At 42.6% G+C, this 22,836-nt stretch overlaps 1 protein-coding gene across 1 annotated transcript in view; it reads left to right on the top strand.

Annotated features, from left to right (window-relative positions):
• SV2C (synaptic vesicle glycoprotein 2C) overlaps positions 1-22,836 on the top strand; it is a 180,775-nt gene that overhangs the window by 52,768 nt on the left and 105,171 nt on the right. Inside the window, exon 2 of the mRNA XM_036847430.1 lies at positions 15,168-15,348. Coding sequence (XP_036703325.1) covers positions 15,168-15,348 — 181 coding nt within the window. The remainder of the gene's footprint in view (positions 1-15,167; positions 15,349-22,836) is intronic.

The following is a 22,836-nucleotide window of genomic DNA, read 5'->3' on the forward strand; positions in this document are numbered from 1 at the left end:
AGGCAGATCGCAGTTGGGCAGGTGACAGCGTTGTCCTAAGTTCTGAATGAGCATGAGTGTAGCGCAAAGCCCTCAGATCCCAACATGCAACACTGCTCTGCTTATCTGCACACACAGCTGTGAGGCTCTAGCCTGGCCCCAAGAAGCAGCTTGTTATTTGTGACAACCCTGTGTGCATGGTACCTTCTTCCCCTACACCCACCCCCAGTGAGTCAAAGTTTAACACATTTAGTCTCATTTGTGCTGTGAGATTTAAGTGATCACTGATTTCACGCATTGCAGGGTCTCAAGATAGGAAAATGGGAGGGACCTGGAGGGTCTCAGTTTGGGGGAGGGCGGTCGTGCAGAGAAAACCTGGGTAGTGAATTTGCTACCCAGTTTCCCAAGGAGAGCTGTGGTTCTCTTCCGTGCTGCCTCTGAGCTTTATTAATCAGCCGCAGTGCGGTGGGCGTGCTCCAGAGGACATGGAATTTATGTCCTCGTGCTCTTGCCTCTAGGAGCTGATGAATATACTTTCCTTGGGGAGAAAGTGCTCTCCACCTGTTTCCCCTCCTTGTAGTCATGATCAAGTCTCCCATCTTAGAACCAAATCACCCACGACCACCACCATCCATAAAACACCCTCTTCTTCATTTCTGCTCCCCATTTACTTAATTCCTCTCCTTCCCCTGCTTTTAAAACCCACTCATCAAAACAAAATGAAACAACCCCCCCCCCCAAAAATCCTTCCTGGAATTTTCTAGAAAAAGACGTGACTGGAAGGCAGAGGGAGAACTTTCTAGCTTGTTTCTGCCCCTGCCCCCCCCCCCCCGCACTGTTTTTAGGTCTGGAATTAAGGGAGGAAAAGAGAATGCCTTAATGGATGTGCTTACTATGTTCTTCCTTTGAAATGATTTGCAGTACTAAAAGCATTATTAACAAACCATTCTGATCTTCCTCAAACTGAAAGTGGAGAAATAGTTATGATTCTTAATACTGTATTCCTTATAATCTGAGTATCTCAGTGAATGAAATGTTTTTAGAAGTGTTTTAGGGAATATGCTATTACAGATATATGTTATTGTATAACAAACTACCCCAAAACTTAGTGGCTTTAAACAAAACCCATTTTATTATACCTCACATTTTTGTGGGTTAGGAATTTGGACGGGGCTTGGCTGGGTGATCCTTCTGCGTGGTGCCATCAGCGGTCACTCAGTAGTGTTTGGCTGGCAGATGGACTGTTCTCGAGGGTCCAAGATGGCTGCCATCTTGGCAGGGCTCAGCTGGGACTGTGGAGGATCGCACCTACTTGTGACCTCTCTAGCATGGCATTCTCAGGGGAGTCAGACTTAGATGGTTGCTCAAGGATCCAAGAGCAAGTGTTCTAACGAACAAGGTCTATACGACCTTTTATGACCCCATATTGGAAGTCACACAGCAGCACTTCTGTCATACTCTGTTGGTCAAGTGGTTACCCAGAATCAAGGAGAGGCAACATAGACTTCACCTCCTGATGGGAGGAATGTTGAGGAATTTGCAGCCACCTTGTATAATCACATGCACAAAGGAGACAGCTCTATTCTGTTCCATGTTAGAAATTCATTTTGTGAGCCATGGCTTAGTAAATTAATTTTCTTCTGTTAGCCGTTTTTCAGAGTGCAGTATGTCCAAAATATTTTTCTCACCATTTGGAGTTTTATACTAGTGGCTCCCAGTCTTTTAGATTTTAAAGTCCAGTTTAAAAAAATTAGGTGGATTGGGCTTCCCTGGTGGCACAGTGGTTGAGAATCTGCCTGCTGATGCAGGGGACACGGGTTCGAGCCCTGGTCTAGGAAGATCCCACATGCTGTGGAGCAACTAGGCCCATGAGCCACAATTACTGAGCCTGCGCATCTGGAGCCTGTGCTCCGCAACAAGAGAGGCCGCGATAGTGAGAGGCCCGTGCACTGTGATGAAGAGTGGCCCCCACTTGCCGCAACTAGAGAAAGCCCTCGCACAGAAACGAAGACCCAACACAGCCATAAATAAATAAATAAATAAATAATTTAAAAAGCTTAAAAAAAAAATTAGGTGGATTGACGTAGGAAAACCAACTTTTTATTTTGCTAGGGAAGGTCATTTAAAAAAATAATAATAATTGCAACAACACACACTACTCATTATACTATCACTTCATAAAACAAAAGGCATATTCACCTCAAAATAACGGGAAGGACATATGCTTAATAAATGACCTTCAAGTTGAATAAATTTATGAAAAAAGCATACTATTTTCCTTATTTTTCTCATTTCACTATAGGCTGGTGGAAACTTTCTCATGAAGTCTGTTCTCTAGATGTGCATTTGGGAATCACTCTTCTAGACAAAATTCTCAAGTGTGCCATTCATCACATTTTCTTAGGACATTCAAGGTCTTATGGTTAGAATTTCAGATTTACATTAGTTCCATCAATTGCACCGCTGTATCTGAGAGGTACTAGGGTTTGAGTTAAACTGCCTATGTTAAATTCAAATGAAATTAGCTAGGTTTTACTGATTATTTAAAATGTGTCTAGAACAATATAGTCTCATGGAGTTTCAGAATAAGATGCTGTAAGATTTGTTACCTATCAGGGATCAAATTGCAAATTAGTTCTAGAGGTAAGACTGATGTACATGAAATACTGACAAAAGAATGCAATTCAGAATGTGGGTGAGAACATGTAGAAATTACTCATGAAAACTAAAGTAGTTTGGGGCGTTCTCACAAAGAATGTGGAGGCAAAGTTCAAGGTACAGGATTTGGATGAAAGGCAAGAGAAAGATACTTCAGGTAAAGTTAAGTGGATAAGGGTTCAAAGATAAGAATGACTATGATGTGTTTAGGGGATATTGAGGGATTGGGGAGTAGGTCGATTTTTAACATGCCTTGTCATAGAGGAGAAAATAAAATGAATTCAACATTCTTTGGGGTTTTTTTCTTGTTTTTGAGACATAATATAATAATTGACTAAAATTCCTACTTTTTTCTTACTCTCAAAGTGATCACATTTTTTCCTTCCTAATCTGAGAAGCAGATGGCTAACCGCTCATGCTAAACCCAAATCATTTATAATCATAACAAGAATAATCAGCCACTAAATAACAGCTTCAGTACTATGCATCAACACCTGACTATCTGGTGACCTTCCCTGAAACACCCAAGTGTACTTCTGACAGTTCGGGTTGAGGAACCTTTGTGTGATGTTTCATCCCTAATGACAAAATAAATCTCAAGTGTCAAAAAGTGCTGCCCTGAATTCACCTCCGCTTCGCCAGCAGTAATGGACTAGGGCCAATATCCATTAGTCCAAGGCCAATCCCGATATTTATTCACTCATCTTCCTGGACTGACAGCTTAGGTACTTGCCTATTTGAGGAAACAAAAGGTCATGTTGGAGCATCAGAAATCGACTACTGAATTTTCTCTTTACATCTTTATTGGAGTCGATTACCATCTAGTCTGGTTTTTATTTTGGTATCTGCCACCTAAACTTAAACCAACAGCAACAAAGAAAATGTACACATAATTTTCCAAGAGAGAGTCTTGGAGGACTTGTGTGATCATTTTCATCAATATTGAAGAAGCACAGTGTCATCTTTGAGTCCATTTTCAGACCTGTTTCCCTGCCGTGCACAGTCACGTCCCCAGAGTCTAGAAATGGCCTGAGATAAGCTACAGGAGTTCTTCTCTTGCAGGCCTTTCTGTTGCTTAAAATATCAAAAGATGTAACGTGGACATCGTTGAAAAATTATTTTCTTGTTCTGTTCCTCTAAAATACCAGTTCCTTTTGGATTTTTATGCTTTATTTGTTCACTGTGCTGATATACAAGAGACATCTGAAAAAAATCCTTTTATTGCTTGCAGTTATGCTTAAACTTGAGATTAATTTCTCATAAGCCTGGTTTTCATGGATTTTCTGGAAATAAGACACATGATAAGCACTCCTCTTCCTAAATAGCCCACTCTTTTGGTAGCAGAAGCCCTTTGCTATTCTCTGTTATGTTTGTGGCTCTGGTTTCAGGGCAGTGGTGTCCATATTAGCGTGCTTGATGTTTTTCTGCCGTCTCTTTTCACTGCTCTCCCATGCTGGTGTGTTTGTTCTAGTTTTTCTCCCAGTCCAGCAACGTTGTGCCCCTTTGCTCCTGTGATCGGCACTTGTCCTAGCTTCTCCCGCTGCCTCTGTGTCCTCACTGCTTCCCTGCTTTAGTCTCCTGTCCCCAGCTTTCATCATTACTGCTGCGCTGAGATTGCCCCTTCAGAGACCACTGGTGACCTCTTCCAAGACAAGCCCAAGGCTTTTCTAGGTTCCCGGCATGGCTACCGGTAAACTTTTGCTCAAAGCGGGGGTCTGCCCACTATAGCCCACAGGCTGAATCTGGCCCTCTGCCTGTTTTTGTCAATAGTTTTATCGGAACACGGCCCTGTCCATTTGCTTACATGTCATCTATGGCTGCTTTGGTGCTGTAACATCAGAGTTAAGTAGTTGAAATGAAGCAAGTGGCATTAATACCCCACTCGGGAACCAACCCATCAGTGGCTCCCCTTGTCTATGTTATTAATTAAAATTGGGATTGACATATAGACACTAATATGTATAAAATAGATAACGAATAAGAACCTGCTGTATAAAAAAATAAATAAAATAAAATTCAAAAATTCAAAAAAAAATTGTTTTGGCTTGTTATTTAAGGATTTTCTCTATCCAGCTTAATTGTACTTCTCCACACATCCAACCCAGCCGCTTTAACTTACGCTGCTCACCTTCCAACCTACTCGTGCTATTTCCCACTCCAGACCTTCCCCAGCGCCGTTGTATGTGTCTGAGCGCAAGCAAACATGCCATTCTGCCCATCTCCTTATTCATATTCTTCTTGGGGTTTTTTTTGAGGCTCAACTCAAGCCCTGCTTCCTTCATGAACTATTTCCTGATAATCAGCTATATCGATCATCGCGTTATGGATTTGCATCTACTGCCCTATTCTGCCCTATTACACATGATATTGCGAGGGTTACTGATGTGAACTTCTTCCTCACATGTTTAAGACACTGGCCCTGTCACAGCTGCCCCCCTCTTGGACGCCTTCTCTTTATTAATTTTATTGTGACCCATCCCAAGCCCTACTCCTCAGTGTCAATTCCCACTCTTCCTTGCCTCACCCCTTAGTTTACAAGAACTGCGGGCCCTGACTACTAACAGTACTTCGAGCCTTGCCCCTCTTCTCCAGGTCTACCACACCCCAGCCTTAGATCAGGCTGCCTTCATTCCTTCCCTGGGCTACTTCTCAGTGATATTTCAACAGCTGGTTTCTTTCCAGGGCGGGGACCAAGGTGAGGAGAGTGAGGTGCCTAGAGCACAAATTTAAGGAAGCACTCATTCTCAGGGTTGTGCAAATGCAGAGTTAGCGCTTGAGAGTGAGTGCTTCCTTAAATTTTGTGCTCAGGGCAACTCAGAACTTGATTGCCTCACCCTGGTTTGGGCCTTCCTCTCCCCTCCCCTCTCCTCTCTCTTTCCCTGGTACAGTTTATCCTCCACAGGGCTGCTGAAATGATCTTTTCAGGTGTGGTTGATGCCCAGTATGTTTTTGAGTTTCCCAAAGGATAAAGGCCAACTCTTTGGGTGGACTTCAACGTGTCTTCGGGCCTCATCTCTCGCCACACTCTCCTCTGCACATGAATTCTGCAGTCCAGCCATCCTGAACCGCCTAGAGGCCCCTTAGTGTGCTGTGCTTTGACACACCTTCAGAACTTTGAACGTAATCTTCTTCCCTCCCCTGGGATTTCCCCCTCTTACTTGGAGAATTCTTTTTCATTGTTCAAAACTCAGCATGATCCACCATTACCTTCTGTGGGGAGCTTTCCAGATTCCCTGGAATTAATTAAGTCGCTCCTTCCTTTTCCCCCTTAAGCATAATGTACTCACCTTAATTATAGCATGTGTTTCATTTAATGGTAATTAATTTTTTGCATGTTTTTAATCTCCCAGGAAACCAAAGGTTCAGAGCCCAGGCTTCATATTAGAACAGTTTGGGGAGTTTTTTAAAAGTACTGTTGCCTAAGCCCTACCCCAGAACCAGAATCTCTGGGTGTGGCCCGGGCATCAGTGTTCTTTTCCCTAAAGCTCCCAGATAGTCTGATGTGCAGCCATGGTCTGAAAGCACCACACGTGGCTGTGAGCTGCCGAGAGGGAGGGCCTTGTCCCTTCCCTGTTTGCGGACCTCTCCTCCCTCCCCTTTCCTCATACCATACAAGATGCCTGGCTTTCCACAGGAGCTCAACCAAGAGCTGTGGAATGAATGATCACCTGCTTCATTGGTTGGCTCAGCGATGGGCTATTGAAGAAAGGGCTCAGTTAATTACCACCTCTTTCCCTTAGCACAGGCCTGGGAGTGGGGGAAGTCTGCGGAGACAGGGATCCGACTGGTGTGGAACTGATGTGTGATATCCGTGGCTCACCACAAAGTGACTCACTGTAATGCTCTTAATTCCCAAGACTTGTTTCTTTATTGCTTTGCAAACGAAGGGGGCTATAATTGCCCTTTTTGGGGACTGCAGAGCCATACATGCAAAAATATTTTTTATGCAAAAATATTTAAATATCTCTTTCCGTATCCAATGGGCATGCTGTATACTGGCCATTTGAGGAAGGATTTTAGAAAATAGATTGGGCTTTCTTTTCAAGACTGTCCTTCTGCATTTGGCTCATGAATTCAGTGGATGTGTCCTTGGGCCTTCATAGGCTGTTTGGTGCCCAGGTGGACTTAAGCAACAAGTGGTAATTATCCTTGATATGGCATTACCTGCCTACACAAGCAGCTACATCAGTCTCTGCCTGGACCGACAGACTTAATTGTCAGACTTTCCAAATGTAAAGTCAGAGATGTGCTGTAGACTGTGCCTGACACTTATAGTTCCTTCTGGCAAAGGTGAGCTGACTTTTGTTGCAAATGTTCTCTATTGCAAATTAGAGTTTTGGTCTTTTTCATTTGTCCATGTGCCTTTGATACTAGTACTTTCTTTACTTTTATTTGATTTTCCGAAAGTCCACAGATGCATTTGAACACACAATGGCCCTTACCTGTGGCTAGTAAAAATAGTAGTAATAGGAAGAACTCAGGGGTTGGTTTTAGGAGAAACGTATTGATTATTTACTTAAATAGTTTCAAGTTGCAAAAGAATAAGTCTTTGAGATTTAAAAAATTAGATTACACTTCCAGAGCTGTTTCAGGTGGCTTCTATTCAGAACTTGAGCTGAGGGAGGCCAAAATCTGTCATTTTACTTCTATACCACTCCAGAGCCCCTCCCCTTTTTCCTGTTGCCTGTTTTCCATCACCATTTTGTTCTCCCCTTTTCTCTCTTTCCCTCACACCAATAGTTATATTAGTTGTTGTTTCTTTACTGAACAACTGTGTTTCACACAGTGCTTAGTGCTTTAACCCACTTAATCCCTGAAAGACCCTGTGAGGGGGTATTACTATTAACTCCATTATACAGAGGAGAAAATTGAGGCATAAAGAAATAAAGCAACTTACCCAGGATCAAACAACTCGTAAATGGTAAAGCAAAAATTCAGATCTAGTCCATGTGTTTCAAGAGCCTGGGCTCTTAACTATTTGCTGCTTGATTCAAAGTTCAGAGTGGTAAACAGTAGTGGAATGAAGATGAAGGATATTGCATTTGGTTACAAAACAACAACAACAACAAAAAAGTTTTCCTGCTTCCCCCGTCTCAACCCCTATTGCTTTAATAATGGGTCCACTTCTCAGCACATTCAATGGAAGAATCCAATAGAATAAATACTGAACTTGAGATTTTATGTTATCATTTCTTTTTTTTTTTTTTTTTAATATTTATTTTATGGCTGTGTTGGGTCTTCGTTTCTGTGCGAGGGCTTTCTCTAGTTGCGGCAAGCGGGGGCCACTCTTCATCGCGGTGCGCGGGCCTCTCACTATCGCGGCTTCTCCTGTTGTGGAGCACAGGCTCCAGACGCGCAGGCTCAGTAGTTGTGGCTCACGGGCCCAGTTGCTCCGCGGCATGTGGGATCTTCCCAGACCAGGGCTCGAACCCGTGTCCTCTGCATTGGCAGGCAGACTCTCAACCACTGCGCCACTGGGGAAGCCCTATGTTATCATTTCTAATTCAAGTACATAATTTGAAAACAGTAAGAAAGAGAAATAGCAAGTTGTAGATAAAGAGGAAGATGCTGCAGCCTTCTTTGAACTGAGTGGGTGCAAGGGCAGGTGGGGAGGCACAGTGGTCCCTGGAATCAGCCTCTTACAAGCTGCAGTGGGGTCTGGCCGAGGGACGGCCACACTCATAGCTCACCATTTTGGGGGTCCAGGAGCAGCGACCATCGGGCAGCAGCTGTGAAAGCTTCCACATCAGTGGGTGGGTGGGGAGGACCCGTAAGAGGCCAGCAAGGGAGATAGGTCCCCCTCCTCCCGAGACAGACAGAAGAGAGAGGCTGGTTCAGTTTTATGGGGCTGACCGTCATCTACCATTTGACACAGAGGAAGCTGAAAGACTAGCCTGACAGCTTACAACTAGTTCTAGGGAGACTATGACTAGTCCTGGATACCTTGGCCCTCATTCCAGGGATTTTTCCAGTACACAGTGGGGAAAAAAAGGAATCTTTGAGGAAATGGGGGAAAGGAAGGTTGTGAGTGCTGGAATTGATCTTAAGGAGATGCTGTTTTAGTGTTGGCTTTAGTGATAAGATAAACCACTTGATGGGTAATTGTTGACTCTTCCAGTGGCTATGCAAACCTGATTTCTTTAAGCACAAAGAATGTCTTCAGGGGTCCTCTGAGGCAAGGTAGACACCCCATTATGTAATTAAATCCAGACTGGTAATTGGTCAATAAATGGAAAAGTTGGTAAAAGCAGGAAACCATGCAACATAAGTGTAGGGACTTAAGCACTGTGTTTTAACATATGGGCTTGTATTCATTCGACCCTCTTCTAGTGCAGGAGCAAAGACGCCCTTTGAATAGGGAGCTTCAAAACTGAAGTACCCCATTGTCTTTCCCGCATCTCCATAGCCACCATGTGGCTTTGATTTTCAGTTTTAATTTCTTTAATATGCCACCATCTAAGCACAGAATCTTTGATCTTTATGATTTTTCTCGGTCTTTTAGAGTTGGGTTGCTCACATTTATTTAATAAATTTTATTTAATGTAATTTATTTAATATAACTTAATAAATGTTATTTACTATTTATTTAATAAATATTTAATATACAGATGTTTAAGACATTTATTTAATAAGTGTATTAAGTATTTACTTTTGTAACTCATCTTCCCCAAGTCTTTCTTTTTTTTTAAATAAATTTATTTATTTTTATTTATTTATTTTTGGCTGCGTTGGGTCTTCGTTGCTGAGCACAGCCTTTCTCCATTTGGGGCGAGCGGGGGCTACTCTTTATTGCGGTGCACAGGCTTCTCATTGCGGTGGCTTCTCTTAATGCAGAGCACAGGCTCTAGGCGCGCCACCTTCAGTAGTTGTGGCACGTGGGCTCAGTAGTTGCGGCTCACGGGCTCTAGAATGCAGGCTCAGTAGTTGTGGCACACGGACTTTGTTGCTCCATGGCATGTGAGACCTTCCCAGACCAGGGTTCAAACCCATGTCCCCTGCATTGGAAGGCAGATTCTTAACCACTGCACCACGAGGGAAGTCCCACCCAAGTCTTTCTTAAGTTAGTTTTTATAGGAGTAGCTCCCATTCCTTTCACACTCATATCTCATTATTTATGTGACTGATGTTTAATTGGATACATAACTAATAAGGGCAGAACTCACATAAGCAGGTTGGATATAAGCCCAGTAAGCCTAAAGCACTTATTGGAAGCAGAGGGAAGATGGTAAATAATTCTCAATGTGTTTGTGGGAGGGTTGGTTAATCCATTGAGTTGGTTAAGTAAGAATTGGCTAAGTTGGTTTCTACTATGGGTATAACACAAGCTGATGGTAGAAAACCCTATCTTTGGGACAATAAATGCACCTGCCTCTTGTGTAATATCTAAAAAATAATGAGCATGATTTAGGAAATAAAGCATTTTTTCTCAATCCTGTGACTATGATAGATGATATTATATTATTCTTTTCAAGAGCCATCTCCAGAACTGTCATTGTTACTCTTAAAGATTTATTTTTGACTTAAAATTTTATTTTAACCTAAGAAAATCCTCTTATAAAAGGTGAGTGTGAGCATTGCCGCATGGAGATTATTTATCATTGAATTCAGAACACTATCACGGAATTTTTTTTTATTGAAAATCAATCTGTTAATAAATGGTGGGATGAATTATAGGATAATGCATTAGCCACGGATAACTGAAGTGCTTAAAACAATTTTTTAAAAAACTATTGGCTAAAATTATTATGAGAAAAAACACTCTATTCTATTTCTTAAAATTGTTCTGTTTAGTTTAAATGTGGTTTAAAATTCTACGGGGAAAAGACGTGTGCCCCCTTAGGGATTGTCAGAAAGAATCAAAAGCAGCTTAGCAAGGAGACAGAAATGGAAATGTGATATTTGTCAGGGGAAGTAAGGGTACGATTAAATAGAATGGAATCAGCTCCCATGTTAGAAAGTCCCTTAATGGGGAAGTGATGCTCGAGGCCTCTTTCTGTCTTCTGAGAAACCTGGACCGAGAGGCTGGCCGGCCAAGGATGTCCTGAGCCCCAGCTGTGGTAGGAGGAGAGTGAGTTTCAGGTCACATTTATTTCTCAGGCCAAGCTCAACTTCCTGACAGCCCAGCTGAATTAAAGTCTTCATTAGATTCATCAAAGGATCTGATAATCACAGCCTGGCCTCTCTGCACTGGAGGTCTGCCTCTAGCTGGTGAAAGGAAAGCAGGTCCTAGGAGAAGCACAGAGTTTCTGCTTGCCCTTAGGAGATCTCCAACTCATGTAGGGAGATCTTGCTTGTTCTGTGTCTTTGGAATTAAATATTCTGTAACCTGCATCTCCCCCCCTCAAATATGTATTAGACAAATACAAACTTTAAGTAAAAAAAAAAAAAGGGGGGGGTGGTTAGAGCACACCAGCCTAAAAAGTGCTTTCAAATTCTAAAGTGCACACAGATCACGTGGGAACCTTGTTCAAATGCAGATTGTGAGTCTGTAGGTCCGGAGTGGAGCCTTAGAGTCTGCATTTCTAGCAAGTTCTCCCCAGGATGCCAGTGCTGCTGCTGCAGGGGTCATACTCTGAGGACCGAGGATCTAGAAGGCCTGATTTCAAGTACTGGCTTCTCTCAACCTCAGTTTTCCCACCTGTAAAATAAGGGACTTTGGACTAAAATCCTTTTAAATTCTGACCATCAGCAGCATCATGAGGAGAGGAGAACAGAGAAGGCTGGTCCATGTTAAGAGCTTATCCCTGCTCTCAGTTTTCAAGGACTCCCTATCACAACATCGTGAAGACAGAATGGAAACAGGAAAACAAACAAGGCAGGGATCCAGAGCGTTTCCACTTTTATTCACATCATGACTTTGCCGACATTCAAAGGTTTGGTTTTAATTAGATTACATGATGAAAAAATGAATTTTCTAATTCAGCTGTTTGTCTCAAATAGACTATTGGGGAGGCTTAATTCTGTCCATAGCATGCCCAATGGAAGAGTCTAATTGCCAATAGCAATCCCATGTAGGCACAAAAGGTTATTATGTTTGGATCTGAAACGTATTTTTAGCCAGAGTTGAAGTGAGATACAGCTTGATACTATTTTCTTTCTAAACCTGTCAGTTGTGGAGGAATTTAATACTACCTTGAAATGTTTCTTATCCTTCAGAATTCTCTCAGATGTTCCCTTCTCAGCGAAACCTCTTCAGAGGCCACAGTCAGAATTAGTAGCCATCTCCCAGGCCTCTGCTCGGCCTGTGTCTCCCTCCCTGAATTATGAGCTCCTTCAGCCGTCTTGATGGAGCAGAAAGGGAGTTCAGGGACTTGGAGCCCAGGTTCCTGAGTGCACTGTCCTGTCCTGATTGTGTGTCCCCAAGAGGCCATGGAAGGTTCTGCCCCGCTCTGTATTGGCACTGTTCAGTGGGGCTGTGGGACGTGTTGTGCGAAATAATGGGTTTGAAACTGTTTCGCTTCTCTCCTGGATTAGAGTAGGCATCAGACGAAGGTTTGCTAACTTTTCCCTTCCCTAAGGTCAGGGATCATGACTTACAAATCCCTGTATTTCTGGCACTTCAGGGAAAGTCATGCATAGCGGGTGCTCAATAAATTCTTTCAAATTGAATTTAATAGACTTGCTTTTTAGGGAGCTTGGGTGTATTTATTTTAGGCATAGAAATAATAGCAATGGGAGAAATAACTGTTTGGTTTTCCCCTATTCGCTGATGGTGACTGCTTTTCTGAAACATATGAAATGTATTTTGAAGAAGTAATTAAAATTCTGAGGGAGATTTATTTCTGGTTTGCTTAGTTTAGAAATCCTAAACACAAGAAGAGAAAAGATAAACACTTCATAGGATAAGAGAAACTATATTTAACAGGCAATTCCTGTAGGGTATCCATTTTTATATATGTATAAGCTTTCTGGAAGAATTAGAAAAAATTTTGACAATAGTTACCTTTGGGAAGAGGATCAAGGGTGGGGGAGAAAACTTTTATTTTCATTTTATACATTTCTATGTGGCTTGAATTATTGGCTATGTAGGCATATTTGGGAGATATATATATATATATATATATGTATACACATATGGGGGAATTGAATGATGGGCCATTTTTATTTTACTCTTTTATATATTAAAACTATTCATAAGTATTATCTTTAAATTTTATTTTCAAGTGGCTTAAGTACAAGGTGCTGATAATAAATGAGGGTTTTCTGCCCCTTGTCAAGTCACTAAGCCATCTCCATCACAGGAGTCAAGGGCAAGCTCAGCTCTCTCAGCCTTTACTGCCTCTGAGGCTGAAGAAGCTCCCGGGGTGGGGCTGTGTCCTCATGCTACTGCTGGGTGGGGGAAAGGTGGCATCCAGTTACGAGCCCTTAATGTGCTGGAATCATCACTTCGTAAAGCTCTGATTTGGCTTAGCAGTGACACGGCTGCAGGTGACTGCCCGGAAGAAGGGGATGACAGGATATGAGACCTGCCCAGAAGAAGCATCATCCCTCCTGCGCCAGAAAAGCAAGGGAGTCATAGCACCTCCTTTGGAACATAGCGCAGGAGCCTATTCTTTCTAGCAAGCGATTGGATTTTCATTTTTGCTCTGGCACCACCCAGCTGTTTGCAGTATCAACTCTCTTACCTCCCTGACCAAGAGTCAGGAATGTGTCCATCTGGAATATCTGAGAATGAGTAGCGCATCCCTTGCCACATGCTCGGGGAGGACAAAGCAGCATTTCCCCCTAGCGCCCGTCTATCATTTTCTGCTACCCCAGACTTAACTCTTAATTCTATGAGGGTAGTGCCCAGGGAGAAGGCACCTCAGAGACATTTGAGGTACTGCTTTCAATTTTAGATGTTACTGCCACATAGGAGCCTGGAGAAACTGGGATGTTTTCACAGGAGGGCAACCAGGATGGCTAAAGGAGTCATAAGCACATTGTACAAAGAGCTGCTGTCGGATTGGGATGTAGTTGCCACTCACTTTTCTGTGGTCAAATCATTAACTTCCCTATACCTCAGCTTCCCTACCAACGAACTGTGCTCCCAGAGTATTAACCTGAAAGGGTGGTCGTGATGTTAATTCATGCAAACGTTTAGAACTGGCAAGGGTTCCACAAGTGCTAGGGACCACTTTTTGTTCCTGGGGCTAGAGCTACAAGAAAGATTCCCAAATCTTTTGATGACAGAAGCCACGGGCCACTCCTGATGGATGGAGCTCACTTTCTGATTTGTAGGCATTTTTAAAGACAAACATTATCATAAAGCAGCTTAGCTACTGATGATTCTTCTGAGAGGCATGAGTGGCAAACTCAAGCCTCTTAGGCTATAAATAAGAGATATGCTGCGTATGCATTTCCCTGGGTGAATCTGTCTGCTTTGGGAATTCCTTTGCCTTGTGCTGATACAGTCTTTAAATTGTCTTCTGGACCTGCACTGGGCCTCATGATATGAGTAATCTCTTTATTGAGAAGGATGATCTGTGTATGGTCAGCCCCATAGTACAGAGAAAAATATGCCACCCCCAGCCAGGCAAAGGATGACCACCCACCTCTTTGCAGTACCCCAGTCTAAATAAAAAACAGCTTCTGCTTTGTCTTATTGTATAATTGCTCCAACATTCGCCACTCCCTGTAGCTGTCTGTACTCAGCTATCTGCAAAGCAGCATCTGCAGACTTTGCCAAATGTTCTCCTTCTGGGTCTCATATTAATTCATTAACTCTGTTAAGCAAACGATTTCTGGTGAACGTTTAAGTAGAATATTTCCCTAACTAATCTAAAGCAATAATTAAAGCAGCGTTTTTTAGCTTGTGACTCAGATGCTGCTGAGTGTCTTGAACATGCCTTTGAGAAGGGACTAGTCAAATGGTGCTTTGGTGAAGCAAAGGAAAAAGTAGAAATGGGTAAAATATGGCAGCTTTTTAAAAGCCAAACTTTCATTTATTAATTATACCATTTCCCCTAGACATGGTACACCCTTTTAGAAACCTCCCAGAAGTAACATTTGCCATACCTAATATTATTTCATCCTGCAGAAGAGTCTGGACAGAGCTTATGAGGGCTTGGTTTTTTAGAAGAAGCAAGTGAATTAGAAAATTCAACTGTATACTCAGTGATGCCAAGAGGGACCCTGAAGGGGATCCGCTTTGACCCGGGAGCCCTTGACTCAGTCTCCAATCTTGGCCTTGTTGCGGCGCCAAGCTGGGCATTCGGACCAAAGGTGACACAGCCATGAGTCAACCTGCAGGAATCTTCTGTGTGGAGACCCCTCCTTATGCTTGCCTGCTGGGTACCCATCCCCACAAGGCTGGTGAGAATGTGACTGTTTCGTCTTTTGCCCTTGCCACTGGCCCTGGAAGCCAAGGTAGCCACAGAGCTTGCTTTCCAACTTGAAGACTGATCCATGTGTCCTGAAGGATCTGTTATTAAAGGAATATTTTTCCCATGTAAAATTCTGGAATGTATCTTGTCCCTTGTTCACTTGCTGTTACACGTGTCGCTTACTCCCAGTCTCTGACGTGTTTCTTTGTTTTCTGTGTGTTGCAGGCAGCATAGTGTACCTCGGGATGATGGTGGGGGCGTTCTTCTGGGGAGGATTGGCAGACAAAGTGGGAAGGAAGCAGTCTCTTCTGATTTGCATGTCTATCAACGGATTCTTTGCCTTCCTTTCTTCATTTGTCCAAGGTTATGGCTTCTTTCTCTTCTGTCGCTTACTTTCTGGATTCGGGTAAGGTTTTTTTCTTCGTATTTTATAGTAATGTGTTTATTCTACATAAAAACATAATGTGCATGCTTTCTAGAGGTCCTCATTACCAAGAAATTATCCCTTAATGCATCTCCTTTCCCATCTTTGTGTCAGCCCATAATGCTGGTTCTTAGAAATATAATTATCAACCTTTAAATCCAGAAGAGAAGGGAACACACATCTTTGTTCCCGTGGCTGATTCTTTTAGTGTTTTATGTCTAGGAAATGGGTATTGTTTTCAAAGAAATGCTGTTTCTATGGCAGTGAGTATTCATAAATGTATTTTTTTTTCTTCTGAAAATTTAATTTAAGCAAGAAATAGCTCTGGTCCTATCTGTTATGAACGAATTAAAGGTTCAAACCATTCAAGTATGCTCTTAAATCCAGCATGAGAGTGTCTCAGGTAAATGTTGTTTTATTGATCTATGTTAACAGCATATTTAACTAGGTAGGAAGCCTGCTTCTTGAGATGCAATAGGTTCTTTTTGTAAGTTCCTGACTTTCGTTGAATTAACAGGAGTTGTGCCATTGCCAAGTGCAACGGCATAGTATAGTTAATTATGTAGTTATTTTCGTTAAAGAACTCGAAGCACTTATTACTAGACTAAGTGAATCCACAGCTTAGGAAAACCCAGTAGCTCAATTAGGAGATCCAAGAAACTCTGCTTTGGTAAGAAAAAAATAGTGAAAATATAAAATTTCTGATTCATGCTTGAGTACTTTGTTTTCATTAGAGACTTTCTTTCTGAGGGGTCTAGCATAAGATGAATCTATAGGAATAATATAAAGTGAAATAAAAATGCATAAAGAAAGGGCAGGAGGCTGTGCTGGGTTATGAATTTGAGAAGCAGATCAGTTATGGTGGTTGATGATGGCGGTACCCACACGGCAAAGCACAGTTTTGCCCAAAGAGAAGATCAGAAAACTGCAACCCATCTCTCTTAATTACATATAGTAGTACTTTAAATCAGAGCTAAGATTAGTAGGAACATAAGGCATCAAAGGGAAAGACTGTGTAAGTGGGTTATTTCAAGAGTGCAGAGATTTCCCCGTGCAGACTAATGGGTCACTTTTATAATTCATTCAAAACATTGTTACTTTTTTATATCATTTTCTGCCACAAGATTTGTGCACATATTGAGATTGGAGGATTATCCACAGATTTTTCTGATATTCTTTTTTTGCCTTCTTATAGCCTCTCCTGTGCTACATTCTACACACAGTGGGCACTTTGCAAATACGTGACTAAGTTGCACAAATTTCAGGCGATTTCCTTAGAGTGAGGACACTCCACTAAACCAAGAGAGTTGGAAAGTTTGGGAAAGAGTGATAATATTTTTTCCCTGGAGAAAAATGATCGGAATCAATAATTTGCTTTGTATTGATGGGGAAAGAGGGCTTTTCCTTAACAGAAGGGACCTTTGGTGCTCAGGGCTCTGTGTGAGACTGGCTACATATGTCATCCTTGGGGAGGAATTTGGATCATGGATTCAAGGAGCTGCCCCAGATCTAATGCTGAGTGAATTGAGATACCTGAGGAAGAACAGGTGTTATTTGGGGCTATTTGTTTTCAGCCTTTCTCAGGGTCCATAGCATAAGACATTCTTGCTACCAGGAAAGCCTCCTTTTGCTTTCTTTTACTTACATACTACCACTAGCCTGTCAGGAGAAGAGTAATAGCCTAAGTTCTGAACTTTCCAGTCCTTTCCATTCACAATCTTATCCAGGAAATGTCGATGATATCCACAGACTCAAAAGTACCCAACTGGGCTTCCCTGGTGGCTCAGTGGTTGAGAATCCGCCTGCCAATGCAGGGGACACGGGTTCGAGCCCTGGTCTGGGAAGATCCCACATGCCGCGGAGCAACTGGGCCCGTGAGCCACAACTACTGAGCCTGCGCGTCTGGAGCCTGTGCTCTGCAACAAGAGAGGCCGCGATAGTGAGAGGCCCGCGCACCGCGATGAAGAGTGGCCCCCGCTTGCCGCAACCAGAGAAAGCCCTCGCACAGAAACGAAGACCCAACACAGCCATAAATAAATAAATAAATAAATACTAAAAAAAAAAAAGTACCCAACTGTGGTCAAATTATTATGGCAATTTTAATTGCCAGTCTGGACGATGACATGGTCAACCCAGTTGACTGCAGAGAAAAGGAACATTCTGGTGGCTGCAAAATACTCCAAACTAAGGGACTGTCCAGAAGCCAGTTCAAGGGCAGTACAGAGACAGAGACTGTTTGAGTATATTCCTGACATCATCCTCTTCTCTATTGCAGACAAATCATTCTTCAGCCAGCAGCTCAGGGCTGCAGACCTCTAAATAAGATAATTTACCTGGCAAAGCACAGACTGTGTATTGCTGACTCAGCTAGGCTCTGTAAATTGTGCTACCAGAGGCTAATGCACCGTGTGCCTTTGCAAAGTTGGCACAGGGTTGGGAGTCCAGAAACCCAAGTCCACCCTATCCCTGCCCTTTACTGTGAGACCTTGGGAAAGTCCCTCCGGCTTTCCAACCTGCTTCAGCTTTTGGAAAAGAGAGATAATGGTACTTCACATCCTACCCTGGGGTATGAGGATCAAGTGAGATGATGTGTTAAAGTACAGGGTAGGGAAGGAAATTCGGGATAATGTCTAGAAACATCCCCCCACCCTCACCCCATTTGGCATTCCTGCTCTTTCTTTGTTCTTCCTCCCATTCATTCAGCCAAGCTGTCCTGTGCTCCTTGCCTCAGAGTGACAGCAGAGGGAGAGGGGAAAAGAGGCCTCTTTCTGACTTTGAAATGTCAAGTCTCGCCCAAGAGGGAAACAGAAAAGACTAATCATGGGCAAAGACTTGGGAGAAAACAGGCGACTAAAGTGGAGCATCCCTGCTTTCCAGAATGGATGGAGATTCCCTAGGCTGGGGGTGGGACTGAGGGGAGCGATGTGAGCTTACTCACCAAAACACCCAGAACCTTGTGGGATCCAGCAGCTGAGGAGACCTGAGAAATGCAGTTGTTAAGGGAAATGAAGAAAGTGATCTCTCTTCCTTGGCTGAGTTTCTAGGTCTTGTTACCTTCTCGTAACATGTGGAGTGCTACCCTGATGACAGAGGGGTTTTCTCAGCAGCTAGGGTTCATCTGGACACCCTGTCTGTGAATCTCAGGGGTAGTCTCAGCTGAGTCTCTATTTTCTCCAATTCCATTCCAATTCAACTCAAAAAAACACTTTCACACCTGCTCTACCCCTGAAACCACTGGGGACCTTTCACGGATATAGATGAGACCTGGCCCCCAGATGCTTCCCATCTGGTTGTAGAGGGAAGACACACAGACAGCCCTCCCATTCTCCACCTGCTAAGAACTCATCAGTGCCCTAAGAGAGGCAGCAGCAAGGGGCATGGGAGACTCACAGAAGAAGGAGAAAACAATGACAAAATTGTGAATGAAAAACCATTTTCCACTTGAAGGTTCTTCTTGTTTTTAACAGCATGTAATGTTTAAACCCTTTTTACACCCATTACTTATATACTGAGTACATAAGCAGCTGAAGTTTGACACAGTCCCTTTTTATTTAAACGTTCTTAATTAAAACTCAAGCCGGGGCTTCCCTGGTGGCGCAGTGGCTGAGAGTCTGCCTGCCGATGCAGGGGACACGGGTTCGAGCCCTGGTCTGGGAGGATCCCACATGCCGCGGAGCAACTAAGCCCGTGAGCTACAGCTACTGAGCCTGCGTGTCTGGAGCCCGTGCTCCGCAATGGGAGAGGCCGCGACAGTGAGAGGCCCGCACACCGCAATGAAGAGTGGCCCCCACTTGCCGCAACTAGAGAAAGCCCTCGCACAGAAACGAAGACCCAACACAGCCAAAAATAAATAATAAAAATAAATAAATTAAAAAAAACTCAAGCCAAAGAGTTAAGACTTTGATCCTGGAGACCTTAAATAAGAGATCTTGACATATGTACACTAGCAAATGTAAAATAGATAACTAGTGGGAAGCAGCCGCATAGTACAGGGAGATCAGCTCGGTGCTTTGTGACCACCTAGAGGGGTGGGATAGGGAGGGTGGGAGGGAGACATAAGAGGGAGGGGGTATGGGGATGTATGTATATGTATAGCTGATTCACTTTGTTATACAGCAGAAACTAACACACCATTGTAAAGCAATTATACTCCAATAAAGATGTTAAAAAAAAAAAGCTATATGGAAAAAGTCAAACTTTCCCACAAAAATAAATAAATAAATAAATAAGAGATCTTGTTATTTTTGTTTACTAGGCAGCTCCCTCCATCCACATCTGATCTGGTTTTGAATTGAGGAAAACCAGATGACCAAGGAAATAAGGTTTTAGAATGTCGGGAATTTTTCTGTCGTGAGCGTCTGGTGCTCAGACCCTGCAGCGCTCCACACATTTCCCAGGAGTGTCAATCTTGCCATCCTTTCTGCTTCATAGGATCTTCTCCCTGAGCCCTCAGCACTCACGACCTCAGACAGGCCATCCTGAGACCACCCCTCCCGGTGACTCTCACCACAGTTCCTTGGTATGTCTTCTTGGTAGCACTGATTGATGCCCCAAAATATTTGCTTCTTGTGTGTTTCTTTCTTTCCTCCACGAGCATGTGAATTCCAAGAGGGCAGAGATTGACAAGATAGGTCTGTCTGCTCTTTACTGCTTAACTGCTCAAGGCAGGGTGGGCGAGGATACTGTAAAGGACACCAGTCAGGACAGCAGTGGAATAGTCTGACCAGCACAGACCTACGGCCATGGTATTCCTAGAAATGAAATAGATAGGAAGTTTACTAAAGTCTTACTTGATCTATATAAGGGGAAGAGGTCTAGATCAAGTGACCAGAAGTTTAATTTGCATCATAAAAACAGAGAGGCATGGCCCCTCAGTCAATTCCCAGACTTGAGCCCATTTACAGACCCAGAACCCCTTGAATGAAGAGGAGACTGGGTCTCCTGGTGGAAGGACCCTGGTACATTGCTGAAAGTTTATACTGCTCATCTTTCTCCCAGCCTTCCCCAGAAGGACCTATATATAGCCTTTTACCAGGGTAACTGCATGAGGAAAAAGGAAATCCTCAGACTTTTCAGGGCTTGCTAGGCACTGGCTCTGAACTGACATTAATTCCAGGAGACTCAAAATGTCACTGTGGTCCACTAGTCAGGGTAGGGACTTACGGAGGTCAGATTATCAATGGAGTTTGAGCTCAGGTCCATCGCACAGTGGGTCCAGTAGGGACCACAGGATGGTTATTTCCCAGTTCCAGAATGCATACTTGGAATAGACAAAGCAACTGACAGAATCTCCACGTTGGTATAGCGCCCGTCCACCAGTTCCACACACTGGGCATTTCAGAGGAGGAAGAGAATTTCTGGGTCACAGTCCAAACCCTTCATTTTACAGATTAAGGTTCAGTGATGGAACCAGGAATGACACAGCCAGGACTTAAGTTGCAATGAAGTCCTTTGAACTAGCCACTCTATAAACAAGTAAACCGTGCATTCTGAATCCAAGGTTAAGACGCCTTTGTGTTGGTTTTCTTGCAAATGCCACAGGCTTCCCCTTGCTCTATCTTATTTTGTTGCTGAGGCATCATTAGCAGCGCTGTGTTATACTCCTGTTCTGCATATAAAGGAGCCTGGAAGGAGCTCTTGTTTTAGCCTGAGGTCTTCCTGGGTTTGTGATAGATGTGCTTTGCTCTTAATTCACCACACTAAGTCATGAGCATATTTTCTTAGAAACATAAATATGTCCAGCTGCCATATTCTGTGTGACTTTAAATATTTATTCAGCACAAAGAATGATTTTCCTGCCGGGGACAGCGGTGTTTTGTGGGAACGAGGAGTAGGGCATCACCAATTATTTATCTGTCTCTAACTTTCCTAAGTGAATCTCACACCAGGGAACAGACATTTCCCTCTCCTCTTTTGTTACAGAAAATTAGAAAGATGGGAAATGGAGTTGACACCATTGATTCATTTTCATTTGCCCAGAATTAAATTATTTGCTTCCAGTCACTGTTAATTACGGGAATGATAATGCGTCAGATGCCAGGCAATGTCAGAGTTAGGAGCGGCTCACTGAAGGCCTGGCACTGCTAAGCATAAAGGTCAGGAGAAAAATACACCAGCAACAGAAATTAAAATGAAATGTCAGTGTCTGTGTATGGTAGGAGAATGAACAGTCATTTCTCCCTCTGCAAATAGAGCCTCATAAATGCATAGTTCATAGCTGCTTGCAATATCCATCCATTAACCAATATCCATCCATTATTATAAAATTATAATAACCAGAATACCTTGGCTTTGTAGAGATAATCACCACTAACTGGAATTCTTCAAAGTGTTTTATATGTAGAAGCTCATTTATTTCCACAACATTTTTTTAATAATTAAGTATGCAAAAATGTGCTCCCTTTTTAAAATTAGAATGACTTTCACATGTGCAGTAAACCCCCAGGTCTTCTGAGTTTTAGTCTAATTCTGAACTATAAGGTTTTACTTCCTCATCGTATGGGAAAAATGCAGACCCATTTAAAAATTTTCAACTTTTAAAATGTGTTTTATCAAACACCTGTATAGTACTTGCCCTATGAGATGCTGTGTTACACACTTTGTAAATATTGACTCATTTAAACCTCATGGTGACCCTATGAGGAAGATACTATTTATTCCATCCATTTTATAGATGAGGTTGAAGCACAGAGAGGTTAAGTAACTGTCCAAGGTCACACAGTAAGTGGTATAGTCATATCATACCCAGGCAGTCTAGCTCCACGCTCTTAACCACCAGGCTGTGCTGTCTCAGATTCAATGAGAAATGACTGTGATTTCCTAACACACAATGTCTGATACTTGATAGGCACTAAATAAACATTTTGAGCAGATCAGTTCAAGAAGGTTTCTGACCCAAAGAATTGGAATGGAAAGACCTTTTTCAATATGGAAGATGAGGCAACAAACTAAATTATCTTTAATCCAAAAATAATCGCAAACCCAAATTGTAAACAGTGGGTCACAGTAGGCCTGTGTTGTCCAACAGGCCATACGTAGCCTCCGAGCACTTGAAATGTGACCAAATTTAGATGTGCTGTAAGTACAAAATACATAGCACTGGATTTCAAAGACTCCATACGTACAAAAGAATGAACTGGGAGATTGGGATTGACGTATATACACTATTGATACTATGTATAAAATAGATAACTAATGAGAACCTACTGTATAGCACAGGGAACTCTACTCAATGCTCTGTGGTGACCTAAATGGGAAGGAAATCCAAAACAGAGGGGATATATGTATATGTACTGCTGATTCACTTTGCTGTACAGTAGAAACTAACACAATATTGTAAAGCAGCTATACTCCAATAAAAAATTTTTTTAAAAATACATAAAGAATGTAAAATATCTCATTAATAATTTTTATACTGATTACATGTTAAAATGATAATAGTTGGATACATTGGGTTAAATGAATGTATAT

This window comes from Balaenoptera musculus, chromosome 3 (assembly GCF_009873245.2).
Source record: "Balaenoptera musculus isolate JJ_BM4_2016_0621 chromosome 3, mBalMus1.pri.v3, whole genome shotgun sequence".
Lineage (NCBI taxonomy): Eukaryota > Metazoa > Chordata > Mammalia > Artiodactyla > Balaenopteridae > Balaenoptera > Balaenoptera musculus.